Source organism: Ranitomeya variabilis, chromosome 6 (assembly GCF_051348905.1).
Source record: "Ranitomeya variabilis isolate aRanVar5 chromosome 6, aRanVar5.hap1, whole genome shotgun sequence".
In the NCBI taxonomy this organism is placed as follows: domain Eukaryota; kingdom Metazoa; phylum Chordata; class Amphibia; order Anura; family Dendrobatidae; genus Ranitomeya; species Ranitomeya variabilis.
In genome coordinates, this window is record NC_135237.1 from 541,040,593 (window position 1) to 541,058,157 (window position 17,565).

The window sequence follows — 17,565 nt, forward strand, 5'->3', positions numbered from 1 at the left end:
TGCCACATTGTTTCCTTCCAACAGACTTACCATTGAGGTGCCTTGATACAGCGCTCTGGGAACAGCCTATTTGTTGAGAAATTTCTTTCTGGGTCTTACCCTCTTGCTTGAGGGTGTCAATGATGGCCTTCTTGACATCTGTCAGGTCGCTAGTCTTACCCATGATGGGGGTTTTGAGTAATGAACCAGGCAGGGAGTTTTTAAAAGCCTCAGGTATCTTTTGCATGTGTTTAGAGTTAATTAGTTGATTCAGAAGATTAGGGTAATAGGTCGTTTAGAGAACCTTTTCTTGATATGCTAATTTATTGAGACAGGTTTTTTGGGTTTTCAGGAGTTGTATGCCAAAATCATCAGTATTAAAACAATAAAAGACCTGACAAATTTCAGTTGGTGGATAATGAATCTATAATATATGAAAGTTTAATTGTAATCATTACATTATGGTAAATAATGAAATTTAACACTATATGCTAATTTTTTGAGAAGGACCTGTACACTGTGTTCCAAATTATTATGCAAATTGGATTTAAGTGTCATAAAGATTTAATTGTTTTGTTTTTCAAATAAACTCGTGGATGGTATTGTGTCTCAGGGCTCAATGGATCACTGAAATCAATCTTAAACACATGATAATTAGTTTTCCAGGTGATTCTAATTAAAGGAAAACTACTTAAAAATGATGTTCCACATTATTAAGCAGGCCACAGGTTTCAAGTAACATGTGAAAGAAAAAGCATCTCTCTGCTGCCGAAAAGCATCAAATAGTGCAATGCCTTGGTCAAGAGATGAAAACATTAGAAATTTCCCGAAAACTTAAACATGATCATCATACTGTTAAGAGATTTGTGGCTGTATCTCAGCACAGACGTGTTTGTCCTGATATAAGCAAAATGAGGAAGATTTCTGCCCGGCAAGTTCATCGGATTAAGAGAGCAGCTGCTAAAAACCATTACAAACCAGCAAACAGATATTTGAAGCTGCTGGTGTGTTTGGAGTCCCTCGAACCTCAAGGTGTAGGCTCCTTCAAAGGCTTGCTGTGGTGCATAAACCTACTATTCGGCCACTCCTAAACAGTGTTCACAAGCAGAAACGGTTGCAGTTGGTCCAGACACACATGAAGACTGATTTTCAAACAGTCTTGTTTACTGATGAGTGACGAGCAACCCTGGATGGTCCAGATGGATGGAGTAGTGGATGGTTGTGGATGGCCACCATGTCCCAACAAGGCTGCGACATCAGCAAGGAGGTGGAGGAGTCATGTTTTGGGCCGGAATCATGGGAAACAGCTGGTAAGGCCCTTTAAGGCTCCTGAAGGTGTGAAAATTACCTCTGCAAAGTATATAGAGTTTCTGACTGACAACTTTCTTCCATGGTCTAAAAAGCAGAAATGTGCCTTCAGGAGCAAAATCATCTTCATGCATGACAATGCCCCATCTCATGCTGCAAAGAATACCTCTGAGTCATTGGCTGCTCTGGGCATAAAAGGAGTTAAACTCATGGTGTGGCCACCATCTTCCCCTGACCTCAACCCTATAGAGAACCTTTAGAGGATCATCAAGCAAAAGATCTATGAGGGTGGGAGGCAGTTCACATCCAAACAGCAGCTCTGGGAGGCGATTCTGACTTCATGCAAAGAAATACAAGCAGAAACTCCAAAAACTCACAAGTTCAATGGATGCAAGAATTGTGAAGGTGACATCAAAGAAGAGTTCCTATGTTAACATGTAACTTGGCCTGTTAGGAGGTTTTGGAGTTAAATAGCTTTTTTGTTTAGTGAATGTGACCTCCTAATGCTGCAAATTCCACAAATGAGCATTTTCAGTTCTTTAAAACATATCAAACGTTTAGAAATTCTACTGTGCATAATAATTTGGAACAGTGCATTTTGAGTTTTTATTACTTTTGGAGCTTATACTGTTATCATTGGGAGGTTTCTTCAATAAAATTTGATGTATAATCTAACGGGTGATGACTTTATGAGACTGACTGTCATTTGCACCGACCATTTAGGAAAATCCGAGAAAAATGTTATTTGCTTAATAATTTGGAACATAGTGTATACCTGGTGTACTGTGTCTTCTCTCTCCGGCCGTGACGTCATCTCTAAGGTGGACTCATCAGAGAATAGGTCGAGACCTGCGATAACAGTGGCCCCTTCCTCTATAGACTCAGTCACATCCTCTACAGTCATTATGCCCCTGACCACAAGGCTGTGAATCATGTTTACGAATGTGGCAGCATTACGACATTATAAAATAGACTAGATGGTGGCCCGATTCTAACGCATCGGGTATTCTAGAATATGCATGTCCACGTAGTATATTGCCCAGCCACGTAGTATATTGCCCAGTTACGTAGTATATTGCCCAGTCACGTAGTATATTGCCCAGCCACGTAGTATATTGCCCAGCCATGTAGTATTTAGTATATTGCCCAGTCACGTAGTATATTGGCCAGCGACGTAGTATATTGCCCAGTTACGTAGTATATTGCCCAGCCACGTAGTATATTGCCCAGTCACATAGTATATTGCCCAGTCACGTAGTATATTGCCAAGCCACGTAGTATATTGCACAGTCACGTAGTATATTGCCCAGTTACATAGTATATTGCTCAGTGACGTAGTATACAGCACAGAGCCACGTAGTATATTGCACAGCGAAGTAGTATAGAGCACAGAGCCACGTAGTATATTAGCCAGTCACGTAGTATATTGCCCTGCCACGTTTGTCACAGGTTAAAAAATAAACATATACTCACCTTTCCGAGGGCCCCTTGTAGTCCACGGCAGCTTCCGGTCCCAGGGTTGGTCTGAGCGCAGGTCCTGTGATGACGTCACGGTCACATGACCGTGACGTCACGTCAGGTCCTTGCCGCGCAGGACTTGTGATGACGTCGCGGTCACATGACCGTGACGTCATGGCAGGTCCTGCTGCCATACCATCTTTGCCACCGCAAGCTGCAACGGAAGATGGCGGGCTGCGCGAGCGGCTCAGCGGACTACAGAGGGTGAGTATAGCAGGGTTTTTTTAAAATTATTTTTAACATTACATTTTGTACTATTGATGCCACATAGGCAGCGTCAATAGTACAAAGTTGGGGACACACAGGGTTAATAGCGGCGGTAACGGAGTGCGTTACCCGCGGCATAACGCGGTCCGTTACCGCCGGCATTAACCCTGTGTGAGCGGTGTTTGCGGGCGCCGGGCAGTGAGTGCGGGGAGTAAGGAGCGGTCATTTTTTTCTGGACTGTGCGCATCGCTGATTGGTCGCGGCAGCCATGACAGGCAGCTGCCGAGACCAATCAGCGAACGAATAACCGGGACAGAAGGACAGAAAGACGGAAGTACCCTTAGGCAATTATATAGTAGATGGGCCACTCTATTCATTATTAAAATCCATGTCATAATGACATATAAAACTTTATAAACCTTCTGGTCAGGATCCGAACCCACAGCTCTTGTGCACCAGGCAGCAGCTGTTCCCTCGCTAACCCAGATACTAGCGGAAACGAGGAGAAAAGGGAAAACCGACCATAAACAGTCCCGGACCATCAAGATACGTGAAACAATATTATTGAATATAAATCAGGTGACTACAAAAGATCACAAACTAATGACATAAATATAAGGTAAAATATTATAAAACTAAGGGACGCACACCCAGGGAGTAGAAACGACAAATGTCCAGAGGGAGAAGGGGGTCATACAGGTGCTTCTCACAAAATTAGAATATCATCAAAAAGTGAATGTATTTCAGTTCTTCAATACAAAAAGTGAAACTCATATAGAGTGGGTGCGGAAAGTATTCAGACCCCTTTAAATTTTTCACTCTTTGTTTCATTGCAGCCATTTGGTGAATTCAAAAAAGTTCATTTTTTTCTCATTAATGTGCACTCTGCACTGCAAAAAACAGAAATGTAGAAGTTTTGGCAAATTTATTAAAAAAGAAAAGCTGAAATATCACATGGTCATAAGTATTCAAGCCCTTTGCTCAGTATTAAGTAGAAGCACCTTCTGAGCTAGTACAGCCATGAGTCTTCTTGGGAATGATGCAACAAGTTTTTCACACCTGGATTTGGGGATCTTCTGCCATTCTTCCTTGCAGATCCTCTCCAGTTCCATCAGGTTGGATGGTGAATGTTGGTGGACGGCCATTTTCAGGTCTCTCCAGAGATGTTCAATTGGGTTTAGGTCAGGCTCTGGCTGGGCCAGTCAAGAATGGTCACAGAGTTGTTCTGAAGCCACTCCTTTGTTATTTTAGCTGTGTGCTTAGGGTCATTCTCTTGTTGGAAGGTGAACCTTCGGCCAAGTCTGAGGTCCAGAGCACTCTGGAAGAGGTTTTCATCCAGGATATCTCTGTACTTGGCCGCACTCATGTTTCCTTCAATGACAACCAGTCGTCCTGTCCCTGCAGCTGAAAAACACCCCCATAGCATGATGCTGCCACCACCATGTTTCACTGTTGGGATTGTATTGGGCAGGTGATGAGCAGTGCCTGGTTTTCCCCACACATACCGCTTAGAATTATCACCAAAAAGGTCTATCTTCGACTCCTCAGACCAGAGAATCTTATTTCTCATAGTCTGGGCGTCCTTCATGTGTTTTTTAGCAAACTCTGTGCGGGCTTTCATATGTCTTGCACTGAGGAGAGGCTTCCGTTGGGCCACTCTGCCATAAAGGCCTGACTTGTGGAGGGCTGCAGTGATAGTTGACTTTGTGGAACTTTCTCCCATCTCCCTACTGCATCTCTGGAGCTCAGCCACACTGATCTTGGGGTTCTTCTTTACCTCTCTCACCAAGGCTCTTCTCCCACGATTGCTCAGTTTGGTTGGATGGCCAGCTCTAGGTAGACTTTTGGTGGTCCCAAACTTCTTCCATGTAAGGATTATGGAGACCACTGTGCTCTTAGGAACCTTGAGTACTGCAGAAATTCTGGTGAAACCTTGGCCAGATCTGTGCCGTGCCACAATTCTGTCTCTGAGCTCCTTGGCCAGTTCCTTTGACCTCATGATCCTCATTTGGTCTGACATGCACTGTGAGCTGTGAGGTCTTATATAGACAGGTGTACGCCTTTCCAAATCAAGTCCTGTCAGTTTAATTACACACAGCTGGACTCCAAGGAAGGAGTAGAACCATCTCAAGGAGGATCACAAGGAAATGGACAGCATGGGACTTAAATATCAGTGTCTGAGCAAAGGTTCTGAATACTTATGGCCATGTGATATTTCAGTTTTTCTTTTTAATACATTTGCAAAAATTTCTACATTTCTGGGTTTTTTTTCAGTCAAGATGGGGTGCAGAGTGTACATTAATGAGAAAAAAAATGAACTTTTTTGAATTTACCAAATGGCTGCAATGAAACAGAAAGTGAAAAATGTAAAGGGGTATGAATACTTTCCATACCCACTGTATTATATAGAGTCATTACAAACAGAGTGATCTATTTCAAGCGTTTATTTCTGTTTATGTTGATGATTATGGCTTACAGCCAATGAAAACCCAAAAGTCATTATCTCAGTAAATTAGAATACTGTATAACACCAGCTTGAAAAATGATTTTAAAATCTGAAATGTTGTCCTACTGAAATGTATGTTCAGTAAATAAATTCAATACTTGGTCAGGGCTCCTTTGGCATCAATTACTGCATCAATGCGGCGTGGCATGGAGGTGATCAGCCTGTGGCACTGCTGAGGGGTTATGGAAGCCCAGGTTGCTTTGATTGCAGCCTTCAGCTCGTCTGCATTGTTGGGTCTGATGTCTCTCATCTTCTCTTGACAATACCCCATAGATTCTCTTGGTCAGGCAAGTTTGATGACAATCAAGCACAGCAATACTGTTGTTGGGTAGCGGTTATCCACCTATGCAGTATAGTTAGGTACTAGTAACCATGAGACCGCGATTTTTGCACTAGCACTATATCTACCGTCCTCCGTCCCTTATGACATTATAACTTACACATTACACCTACATGGGACATGTGTTGTGGTCATTCCACTAGCTCCATGCAACAAAAGGATATCACTAGTGACTTGGTTTGATATTTTCTTTTATTTATGTTATCTGATTTACATTTAATAAAATATTATTGTTTCATCTCGATGTACTGGGACTATTTATGGTCGGTTTTCCCTTCTCCCCTTTTTTTTCTATTGTATGTTTTTGCCGACTGTCCATTTGGTAAATTCAGGTCCGGTGTAGTTTGTGGATACATATTATATATACTTCTAAGTTTAATAATACTATATGGTAATCCTACACCAAGACCCAATCCCTTGTTCCCCCTCTTTAAGAATTTAACCCAAATACTAGTACCTGTATTGCTCCTGATTGGCTCCACCCTACTTAAACCTTGCATTGCATTTCCTTCCTTGCGAGATTATTGAGCTCCCAGCCTTTGGTCAAGCGCTCCGTTCACCTGCTGCTTCAGCCTTTTTTGCTGCTCCCGTGTACCGACCTCTGGCTATTCCTGACTATTCTACCTGCCGGAGCTGCCCCTAGTGGTTGCAACATCACTACTCCAACCCAGGTCAGTCCTTAACAGTTCTAATGAAGCTTTACCCACCCATCCTGATTGACAGCCCCTCAATGTCCCTCCTCCTTGCTGCTGAATCTCCAACCTCCTTGCCTGATTGATGGCTTCTGTTCCTTCCTCACGGCTTCTGAATCTCTACCCTACTAGCCTGATTGATGGCTACTCAGTGTCCCTCCTCCCTGCTGTGAGTCTCCACCCTACTAGCATGATTGATGGCTCCTCAGTGTCCCTCCTCCCTGCTGTGTCTCCACCTTCATAGCCTGATTGATGGCTCCTCAGTAGTGATGAGCGAGTATACCCGTTGCTCTGGTGATCTCCGAGTATTTGTGACTGCTCGGAGATTTAGTTTTCCTTGCCGCAGCTGCATGATTTACCACTACTTGACAGCTTGATTACATGTGGTGATTCCCTAGCAACCAGGCAACCCCCACATGTACTCAGGCTGGCTATCAGCTGTAAATCATTCAGCTGAGTCAACAAAAACAATCTCCGAGCAGTCACAAATACTCGGGAGACCACCCGAGCGTTCTCTGGAAAACCCAAGCAACGAGTACATTCACTCATCACTACTCATCAGTGTCCCTCCTCCCTGCTGTGAGTCTTCACCCTCCTAGCCGGATTGATGGCTCTTCAGTGTCCCTCCTCCCTGCTGTGAGTCTTCACCCTCCTAGCCGGATTGATGGCTCCTCAGTGTCCCTCCTCCCTGCTGTGAGTCTTCACCCTCCTAGCCGGATTGATGGCTCCTCAGTGTCCCTCCTCCCTGCTGTGAGTCTTCACCCTCCTAGCCGGATTGATGGCTCCTCAGTGTCCCTCCTCCCTGCTCCTGAGTCTTCACCCTCCTAGCCGGATTGATGGCTCCTCAGTGTCCCTCCTCCCTGCTGTTCTATAGTAGAAAATATTCATTTTAATATCAGGATTATAAATTAATTCTGACCTTGCTTTTTCTAAGTACACCATCCTCATCAAGCCTAAGACATATAGTAATGTATGACTCATGTATTGTGAAAGGTGGTAACAGATCAGTTTTAGTAGGATTGTCAGGCCACCTTTATTCTGTGACAAGTAGTTCTCCAGCATCATGAAGTGCGTTCCCCAAGGCCTCATCAACATGAAGACAAGAGAAAAGGATGTAGAACAGCAGAGGAAGGAGGAATGAAAAAAGTGGGACACAGCGTAGGACCAGACAATGGGCTGCGGCAGGAGAATATCTTTTTTTTTTTTTTTAACCACTTTAGTTTTACAAATCAGAAAAATCGTGGCCGGCCTTGCACTTTGTAAAATTTAGATTCAGGAGTATCAGGATTTTTCATTTATAGTATTTGAGACGAATTCAACGTCTCAAATAAATTAATTCATCTCTTGTGACAACCATTATGTTACAGATCTACGTCAGCCCCAGATAATCAGCGGCTCTCAGGCCATTCACTGCTAGGAAACATCAGCTGTAATCTGCCATGGATGTCTCTACAGCGCCACCACAGGGGAGATCAAGCATTACACAAGTCGCACTTAGTGGATCTCGCAGGAAGAATGTGACTGTAGCTGCTCTCCTCTGTCCAAAATGCAGGACCCCGCTCTTAATGTAGAATTTTCCCATAGGGTATAAGAATATTAACGCTGCATGTATTAGGGATGTTCATCCTCCTAACCCCTTAAACGATTACTGAAGTTTCAAGAAACTTATACCAAGTTGTGAACAATACAATGACTAGCAAAACTGAAAAATAACTTCATTTTGGGAAAATAAAGTTTCAACCCAAATCTCCCCTTCCTCCACAAAAGTGCCAGCTACTGGATGCCTCTCTTCTGTATAAGTTGCTGTTCACTGCCTGCTGTTAAGTGTAATCCATCTCTAGCAGCAGAGAGATGGATTATATAGAAAACCTGGGTGGCGGACCTCCCGCTTTGCCACAGGAAGCCTGGGTGGCGGACCTCCAGCTTCGCCACAGGAAGCCTGGGTGGCAGACCTCCCGCTTCGACACAGGAAGCCTGGGTGAAGGACCCCCCGCTTCGACACAGGAAGCCTGGGTGGCGGACCTCCCACTTCGCCACAGGAAGCCTGGGTGGTGGACCTCCTAGTTCACCAATGGAAGCCTGGGTGGCGGACCTCCCGCTTCGACACAGGAAGCCTGGGTGAAGGACCCCCCGCTTCGACACAGGAAGCCTGGGTGGCGGACCTCCCACTTCGCCACAGGAAGCCTGGGTGGTGGACCTCCTAGTTCACCAATGGAAGCCTGGGTGGCGGACCTCCTAGTTCACCACAGGAAGCCTGGGTGGCGGACCTCCCGCTTCGCTACAGGAAGCCTGGGTGGCGGACCTCCCGCTTCGCCACAGGAAGAATGGGTGGCGGACCTCCCGCTTCGCCACAGGAAGCCTGGGTGAAGGACAAAAGCTTCACTACAGGGGTTGTGAGGGTCTCTGACTCTACTCCTGCATTTTTCTATGCAGGGGCTTTCAGTTCAGAGCAGACAAGTCATTGGGCATTGGCAGGCAATGCAAGCTGAGAAATGAAGGGAAAGGAAGTGTCCGCACCTATAGTGCTGGCAAAATGTTTGCGAAAATGAACTGCCCGCTAAAAAAAAAGAAAAGAATGAATGGCAAGCTACAAAGTATCAGAGCAGTTTTACATTGCTGTGGGGGATAATCCGTTTCTGCATACAGGCTTTGTGTGAATGGACAGGTGCGCTTTAAGTGGGATTTGAAAAATAAACAAAAAAAAAAAAAAACACACGAGTCAAGTATTCCTCCTTTATACAGGGTCAATTTAATAAACTATTACACTTTTAGATTTACAGTGTCGTTCAATAAAAATAATGTGCCTCCTTGTGGATGTGACTCTCGGCTGCTCATCCACCTCGGCGTCATGTACAGAAAACCGTATTGGGGGGAAGAAGTGGAATCTCACAAATACTGGCAATAAAATTACAAAATCAGAAAAATGGTCACGTTGATTTCATTCACACTGGAGGATTTGCTTCCTAATGTCTAAAAATATTAATACTAATAACGCGGAGCGGAGTTTATTATTATACGATTTCTTTTTTCCTTTTGTGCAGAGACGATTTTCCATCTGAACTTTTTGCACCTTCAATAAATAACATCGAGTTCAGATTTTCACAAAATCTTAAGAGTTAATGGGAGGTGGGGGAACAAAAATAAAAAAAAGTTTTGGTCCCAGATAAAGTTGCATCTATTGAACTAAGTGGTTATTTTTATTATTTTTTTTTTTTTTTTTTTAACATTTAACCTTTTTTTTCCCCAAAATTTTGCAAAGCGTCCAGGAACCTGCAAGAGACCACGCAGGTGTCTGCAGTGCTTCCTATCACGTGACCGTGTCTGTTCGAAGGGACATAATGCCGCCATACGCTGCGGCGTTCGGTTCTGTGCAGTCACACGACTAGAGGCATCACAGCACGAAAAAGAAAAATTGGCTGGGAATTTTTTTTTTTTTTTTTAGCCACCATTTTTCTTGCATGCTTGCGATCTTTTTGAAAAAGCTGGACAAGGCCTTTTTTTTTTTCTCGGATGATTTCTTGCTATGTTCGCCTCTAAAATCTACGAAAGGCATGGTAGGAATGTAGAAGAAATGCAGGATATTTGTCACAGGACACAAGAGTGACCGGCAGCCACGGACTCTACGCGCTGCTAAAACAGAACCCACACAGCAGCAATAAATACTAACACCGACAGGGCAGGAGGTTCAGGGTTAGCTGGGTTGCATGCTCGGTGTCAGGCCTGCTCGCTAGCTATGTGCACGTGGTGAGCGGAGACCCGCGCCCGACCGTTCCACTCAGAAAGGATGCCGTTTTGGAATATCAGGTTCTTTGAAGGCAGAGGCACCCCGATGTCCGAAGAGCCTGGCTGCGCCATCGCGCTCGACGTGCCGGTCTCAAACATGTGGTCACCTGCACAGTTGATTTCCTAAAACAGATGAGCAAAAGGGTAAAAAAATAAATAAATTAAAAAAAAATTACATCCAATCTATTAATTTTTTTATGCCTCCACCCACTTTCCATTAAAAGGTTCCTGCCCCCGCCTGAGTATGGAGGGAGAAAGCAGATGACAGGAGTCATGCACGATACAGTGAGGAGACGGGTAGCATTGGATCGATTTCAGCTTCAACAATGCAGTCCGCTACGTGAAGGAGTTACACAGGCTCTACAACTAACACAATTACAGGACTTTATATTGAAGACTATTTAGAAATTAGCATTTTACAAATAAATAATAATTTTAAAAAAAAAAATCAGTGCAAAGGTGTCTACAGACTTTACACCAGCCGCTAACACGGGACAGTAAATCCTATGTTGGGAAAGGAGTTATTTAGCTGTGCCCGCTCCGCTAGATGGCAGGTGCCAGCTGCGTTATACAGGTAGCACCAATCGTTGCTGTGTGAACACTTAAGATCATGGTCAATCTCGATTGGTAGCTTTTAAAGGGGTTGTCTCTCGAGTAGCTCACAGGTCTGCAGTCACCTTCCAGGTTGCTTGGCCTTGGGGCAGGGGGAGCTCTTCCTTGAGCGAGTTCTGGTGAGTAGCTTTGTCCCACTACAACATATTACCCAGCTGTCATTTTTCTGAAGGCTACAAAGTTATCACTAAATTTAGACATAGAGATAACAGTATTTTTGAGCACCCACACGGCTCAGGCAGTGATTAGAGAGCTGCTCTGGAAACTGCCAGCCTGGGGAAAGTGAAGTGGATTGTAACTATGCAGGAGTGATAAGAGAAGCTTGGTCAGGAGCTGAGAAGAAGGGGGAGGGAGGTGAGCAGACAACTGCTGTATACAAATCAATGGGTAGGAGAGAAGTGGCTGGGATCTTAGGATTTAACTCCTCTCCCGGAATGTTACTACTACACACACTTAGCCGGAGTCTCGGCAGACACTAGTTTCCGAGCTCCATGTAAACCAACTGTACATTATGCAAGATAAAAGCTCTCAAGGCAGAAGAATGAGAGCAGATAGAAAAAGCAAGGCAATTGCAAATTAGTTTATTTTTTATGCAGCCTAATTAAAGCAATGTAATAATATGAGAAAGTAATGTGACGCAAATGGAGCATCCATTTTGGCACCCAAGCGAAAAAAAAATCTGAAACACGACAGTCGTAACACAAGCAGGGATTGCCTAACAAACAGGAAGTCCGTTCATTGGTGCGGCTGTCAGGCGCGAGACATGCAGCCGTAGAGGCTCAAACATATTTTTCGAGCACGCTGAAGACAGCACATTTGCTCATCACTAATGAGGACTGTGAAAAGTGATAATTACAGAAATGTTACCTGGAATGATTGCACAAAGCTGAGAACCTGGAGGGAAAGCTTCCGGCTGGAGTGCAGGAGATGATGAAGGCTACAGGAGAAGAGGGAGAGTGACTGGTTAGTATGGCTATACGCTGACCCAAGTGTGTAGTCTGGGTCCATATCCACTACACAGACTCACTGGGTCCTGAATACGGAGGCAATGTAAATCTATGGTGCAATTCACACATCCTTATGTGTCCTCTACGGCCGGATACTTACACACATTTCACAGTATGTGATGGTTGTATTTTCTTTCAATTGAGCAAAGAAAAAAAAAATCCATGATGCTTAAATTCCCCATAAAGTAATGGATTTTTTTTTTCCAAATTAGAATCTGTAGTTTAAAAAAAAAAATTTTTTTTTTTTTTTATTTTTTTTTTTTTTATATAGGCTCAATTCCTTTTGTTTTAGGAAATACACATGTACATTTGCAGCAATGAACAGGTTCTGACGCTATCTTTTATACTGAAGCATCTAATGAGCGTGTACAAAGGAGGGAGGAGGAAGTGAGCTATTGTGATAGGTGGATCCTGTGTTATTAGCGATATATACAGGTGTTACCAGTCACTGTAAACCTGCCACTGATGATAAGGAGCCTGCTGAAAACTCTTCCAAGAACTAGAATAGTGATGATACTGAAGTCTGATGCCGGCTATGGGGGTAATCACCTCTCTTTTCCACATAGTCCATGGGCAGCGATTTTTTTGCACACCGTCTGGTTGAGTTCAGAGCCGAACAGTGGGATACCATAGCAAAGTTCCAGGGGGACCCAGTCTTTCTCCACCGATGGCGCTGTAACAGACAGGGTAGGACGTTAACACAAACTCCAGGGTCTATGCAAGAATGCATGCAGATGGCCGAAAAAGTCTGAGCGTGGATTGCAATGCACGGACCGGCTGCGGGGTCTCCAGACACGGACGCGGCAATTTCAAACAGGCCTATACATTGCAACCCATGCTTGGAAAGAGTTTCATGTACGTCTGCATGAGACTGATACTGAAAGCAAAAAATGACAAAAAAATAAATAAAATAATACTATGGATAAGGTACGAGTTAAATAAATAAATATGACCGGACTGGACCTTACCTTCGCTGGTTTTCTGTCCCGCTTCCACTGCAAATTCTTCAACCACGAGCTCAAAAGACTCGGTGCTGCCATTAACTTCAGAGCCCAACGCCAGACACGACTCGTCTGTACGGAGCAATGAACAGCAAATCGATCAGTCCTGGACGAATTATACGCTCAGTAGGAAAGTCGCCCAAACGGGATCTTAACCCCTTCCCACTGCGCCATTTACCGTTTTCATTATTTCCTCCCCTTCTTCTAAGAGACCTAACTTTTTCATTTGTCATAACAATATGGCCATATGAGGGCTTGTTTTTTGTTTTTTTTTGCGGGACGAGTTCTACTTTTGAATGACACCATTAAATTTATCACACAGGAAAAAAAAAATTAAAAGTTTGTTGAAACTGCAAAAATAAATAAATAATTTCACAACAGTTTTTTTAATTTACCATGTTCACTATACGGTAACACACTGACCCGGCAATATAATTCTCCAGGTCAGTACGAGTATTTTATTGTCACTTTTACTGTATTTAATAGTCCCCTTAGGGGACTCGAAGCTGCGATCATCCGATCGCTTGTACTGTACGTAGCAGGACTTCAGCACTTATGTATAGAGAAAATCACGATCTACGAATGTCGGCGAAACGCCGGCTTTCACAGGATGATCGTAATGACCGGAAAGGGAGTCATCAGCAGACCCTCGGCTGTCATGGCCACCTGTCAGGTACCCACAATTGCACCGATGGGTGGTTGGAATGATGCGCCCCCATGCTGTCAGTGAATGACGGCGTGATTTAACAGGTTTCCTGCAGCGTACGGAGCGTCGCTCTAGAGGGGATGTACATAGGATCAGGACCGGCCATCGCCGGCAGCACAGCTCACCTTTCCCATCAGAGGCATCGCTCAGTCGCCTCTGGTTGACGTGATGAATGCTGGGGTTCAGCATTGTGATGTACCCACAGAAGTGCTCTAGGTCGATCCTCTCCCGTAACACCTGTAAAGCTTTGTGGGCGCCCATACTGTGACTGGAGAACTCTGTGGATAAGAGACGACACATTTTCTTTTATCGCTATGACCACACTGGATTAAAGTCACAAAATTATCAGGAACCATCCGGCGAAGTCTGGTCTCTTCACTATGGTTCTAAGAACCCGACCATCACAATGCATCTAAAATAGAAAAAAAAATTATTTCGACAGCTCCTATGCAGAGCCATGTGTTTCCATGGTAACAGACAGCAAACACATGCTATGTAGTCAGATCCTGCAGGCAAAATTTCTTCTTTGTGCTAATGCACATTGGGTAAGGTAGAGGAGAAAGCAGAGTGTGACCGCAGTATCAGACTACACAGATTGTTTGTTGTCTGTTGCCATAGAGACACATAGGTCTGCAGAGGAGCTGGAGAAATAAAACAGAACATTTTTGCTGTAGAATTATTTTTTTTTTTAATCTTAGATTTATTGGAATAAAAAATGTGATTGTACAGGTGAATATCGGCTTTAAAATACAGTAAGGCACGGAGGAAGCCTGAGACAGAAGCGTACACCAAGGGAAGTGACTGAAGGTCACACACACATGGAAAGTGGCAGCAGCATACACCCATGGTTTCCTGTGTCCCCCCCATGAAGCGAGAGAGAAAGTCTCCAAGGCGGACATATTTCCAGGACTGTGGACTACTAAGACATTTCCTAAGGCAAAGTTCAGACAACTTATGGAAAAAAAAAAGGGATTTTTGTGTACTCACCATAAAATCCTTTTCTCCGAGCCATTCATTGGGGGACACAGACCGTGGGTGTATGCTGCTGCCACTAGGAGGCTGACACTAAGTGATACAAAGAAAGTTAGCTCCTCCCCTGCAGTATACACCCTCCTGCTGGCTCTCCGCTAACCAGTTCGGTGCAAAAGCAGTAGGAGATCAAAAACAACATATGAGCGTAACATATGTCACACACACACGGAAAGTGGCAGCAGCATACACCCATGGTTTCCTGTGTCCCCCCCATGAAGCAAGGGAGAAAGTCTCCAAGGTGGACATATTTCCAGGACTGTGGACTACTAAGACATTTCCTAAAACAAAGTTCAGACAACTTATGGGGGGAAAAAAAAAAAAAAGGGATTTTTGTGTACTCACCGTAAAATCCTTTTCTCCGAGCCATTCATTGGGGGACACAGACCGTGGGTGTATGCTGCTGCCACTAGGAGGCTGACACTAAGTGATACAAAGAAAGTTAGCTCCTCCCCTGCAGTATACACCCTCCTGCTGGCTCTCCGCTAACCAGTTCGGTGCAAAAGCAGTAGGAGATCAACAACAACATATGAGCGTATAGCATGTCACATTACATATGAGAGTATAGCATGTCAAGTTATAAAAACAAGCACAAACTAATAATAGGGAGGGAGCTGTGTCCCCCAATGAATGGCTCGAAGAAAAGGATTTTACGTGAGTACTCAAAAATCCCTATTTCTCCTTCGCCTCATTGGGGGACACAGACCGTGGGACGTCCCAAAGCAGTCCCTGGGTGGGGACAACATCAGATCAGGCCGGTGTAACCACTACTTACAAGTGCGTCACCGCGGCCTGCAGAGTCCGCCTGCCCAGACTCACATCTGTGGAAGTGTGGGAATTATAGTGCTTCCAGAATGCATGCGGACTGGAGGAATTCACAAGCTTGCGGCCGTGCTTGCCGACGTCTGGTGTCTAGAGCCCTCACACAGGGAGATAGGCTGACATCTAGCACGGAAGGACTCCTGGATGGTGAAAAGAATCCACCAGGCTAACATGGCTGATGAAACGGCTAAACCCTTCCTGTGACCGTCAGGAAGCCGTCTTACCATCGAGAAGACCAAGTAAAGTGTCCAACCTTCGGAAGGACGCCGTCCTCGATAAGTACCCACTCGGAGCACTCACTTCTTCCAGATTATGGAGAACCCATTCCGTTTTGTGGACTGGAGCCGAAAAGATGAGAGAAGGACGATGCCCCTGCGACAGAGGGAATACAATACCACCTTGGTAACGAGGGAAGGAAATGGCCTGAGGGCGACCTTGCCTTGATGGTAATAAGGAAAAAAGTCTGAAAGAACAGAGCGGCGAGCTCTGAAGACTCATCAGGATGACAGGAACGCAGAGAAAAAAGGGAAGCGACCTTCCCTGATGGTAAAGTCTGTCCGGGTCAAAAAAGGAGTCTACTGTAAGATCCCCAGGACCATTAAGGTCCCACAGATCTAACGGTATGCGGTAGGGAAGAGCTACAGGTGAAGACTCCCTGCTAGAAATTCCATATTCGCAGTTTTGTCGCAATAAGACGGAAAAAATACTAGTACGGCAAGCGAGAGAACCTGACATTGTCAGTGCGGGTCTCCCGGGATCACTGGGGCCCTTCCTGCTTCCAAAAAGATCTCAGAAGTCGTGGAAGAGGGGTTATGGAAAAAGGTACCATGGAAGAACAGAGCATGCACTGCGATGGTCTTAGATCTCGAGGTCAAACCATGAACTGGAGTACATTGGTGTTCAATTTGGACGCCATCCGACCTACATCTGGAGTACTCCAGGGAAGGCAGATCTGATGGAAGACTTCCGAGTGAAGTTCCCACTCACTTGAGGAAAAAACCCTGACGGCTGAATATGTCTGCCGCCCAGTGTTCTACTCCAGGGATATGTACTGCTGAGATCACCGAGTGATAGATCTCGGCCCATCAGAGAGTGCGAGGTACCTCGGCCACGGCGCTTGACTGTGGGTACCTGCTAGATGGTTGACGTTGTGAAGGGACAAATTAAGAAAGGTTCTCCATTTTGTGTTTTTGACTCCATTTTCTTGTTGCTTAAAGATAAATTCTGTTATTTAATTAGGTAAAAGGTTACAGCTGCCATGAAGTTAACTTTATCTTGTTGTTCACAAGCCTGGTATGCAACTAGGCTATGATTCATAATTGGTATAAAGTCTTCTGACTTGAGCCAGATAATAGATTTAGGGGTGTATCGCTATACAAGACAGGCATCTGTTAGAAAAACACATACTATGCCAAGAAGTGATGACCATATCTGTAGTTTCCATTTTTCCTGTATCCTCATGGGTTAAGTTTTTCCTGCATTCTTATAGGTTAAGAACTGTGAGCGTGTTCTTATGCTGATTGGTTGAAGTATAATTTCTATGATTATGAAAAGCAATACACAATAAAACGGGGGCCAGAGATCTGCTCGATCCCCCATACAGAGGCACACGTCTCCGTCTGGTCATTTTCAGTTGCCGGCAACGCCCTGTAGATTAATTTGGAAATCACTGAGTTAACCGTGAAGGATCAATTTAGATCCTCCCTCAACAACGTATGGCGCAGCCGTGACATTATCCAATTGAAGACGGATGGTTGACCTGCCTGAAGGCAGTGGACCTGCTGTAGGATTAGCCGTACCGTTCGGATCCCCAGTGCAATGATCGTGAGAAGAAGACTGGCATTGGTATTCCCTAATAACCATTGGACCAGGAGAAGGCTCTAGATGAGGAAGGAGCTTAGAGACTGCCCTTTGAAAGCCTGATTGACTTGCTGAAAACGAGCGGAGCGAAAGAAACTGCTTCCATTGTCGTCTTTTTCCCCAGAACCCTCCAAGTGAATTGAATGAACCGAGGGAATGAGTGACCAAGTGCACGAGCTCCCTGTTGAAGGGCCA

At 44.7% G+C, this 17,565-nt stretch overlaps 1 protein-coding gene across 1 annotated transcript in view; it reads right to left on the reverse strand.

The window, feature by feature from the left end:
• Positions 1-9,269: 9,269 nt before the first annotated feature.
• The window catches only part of FAM91A1 (family with sequence similarity 91 member A1), a 36,494-nt gene continuing 28,198 nt past the window's right edge, over positions 9,270-17,565 (reverse strand). The window contains exons 20-24 of the mRNA XM_077271167.1: positions 13,785-13,937; positions 12,921-13,025; positions 12,502-12,625; positions 11,813-11,882; positions 9,270-10,456 (exon numbers count right to left, since the gene is read on the reverse strand). Coding sequence (XP_077127282.1) covers positions 10,265-10,456; positions 11,813-11,882; positions 12,502-12,625; positions 12,921-13,025; positions 13,785-13,937 — 644 coding nt within the window. The 3' untranslated portion in view covers positions 9,270-10,264. The remainder of the gene's footprint in view (positions 10,457-11,812; positions 11,883-12,501; positions 12,626-12,920; positions 13,026-13,784; positions 13,938-17,565) is intronic.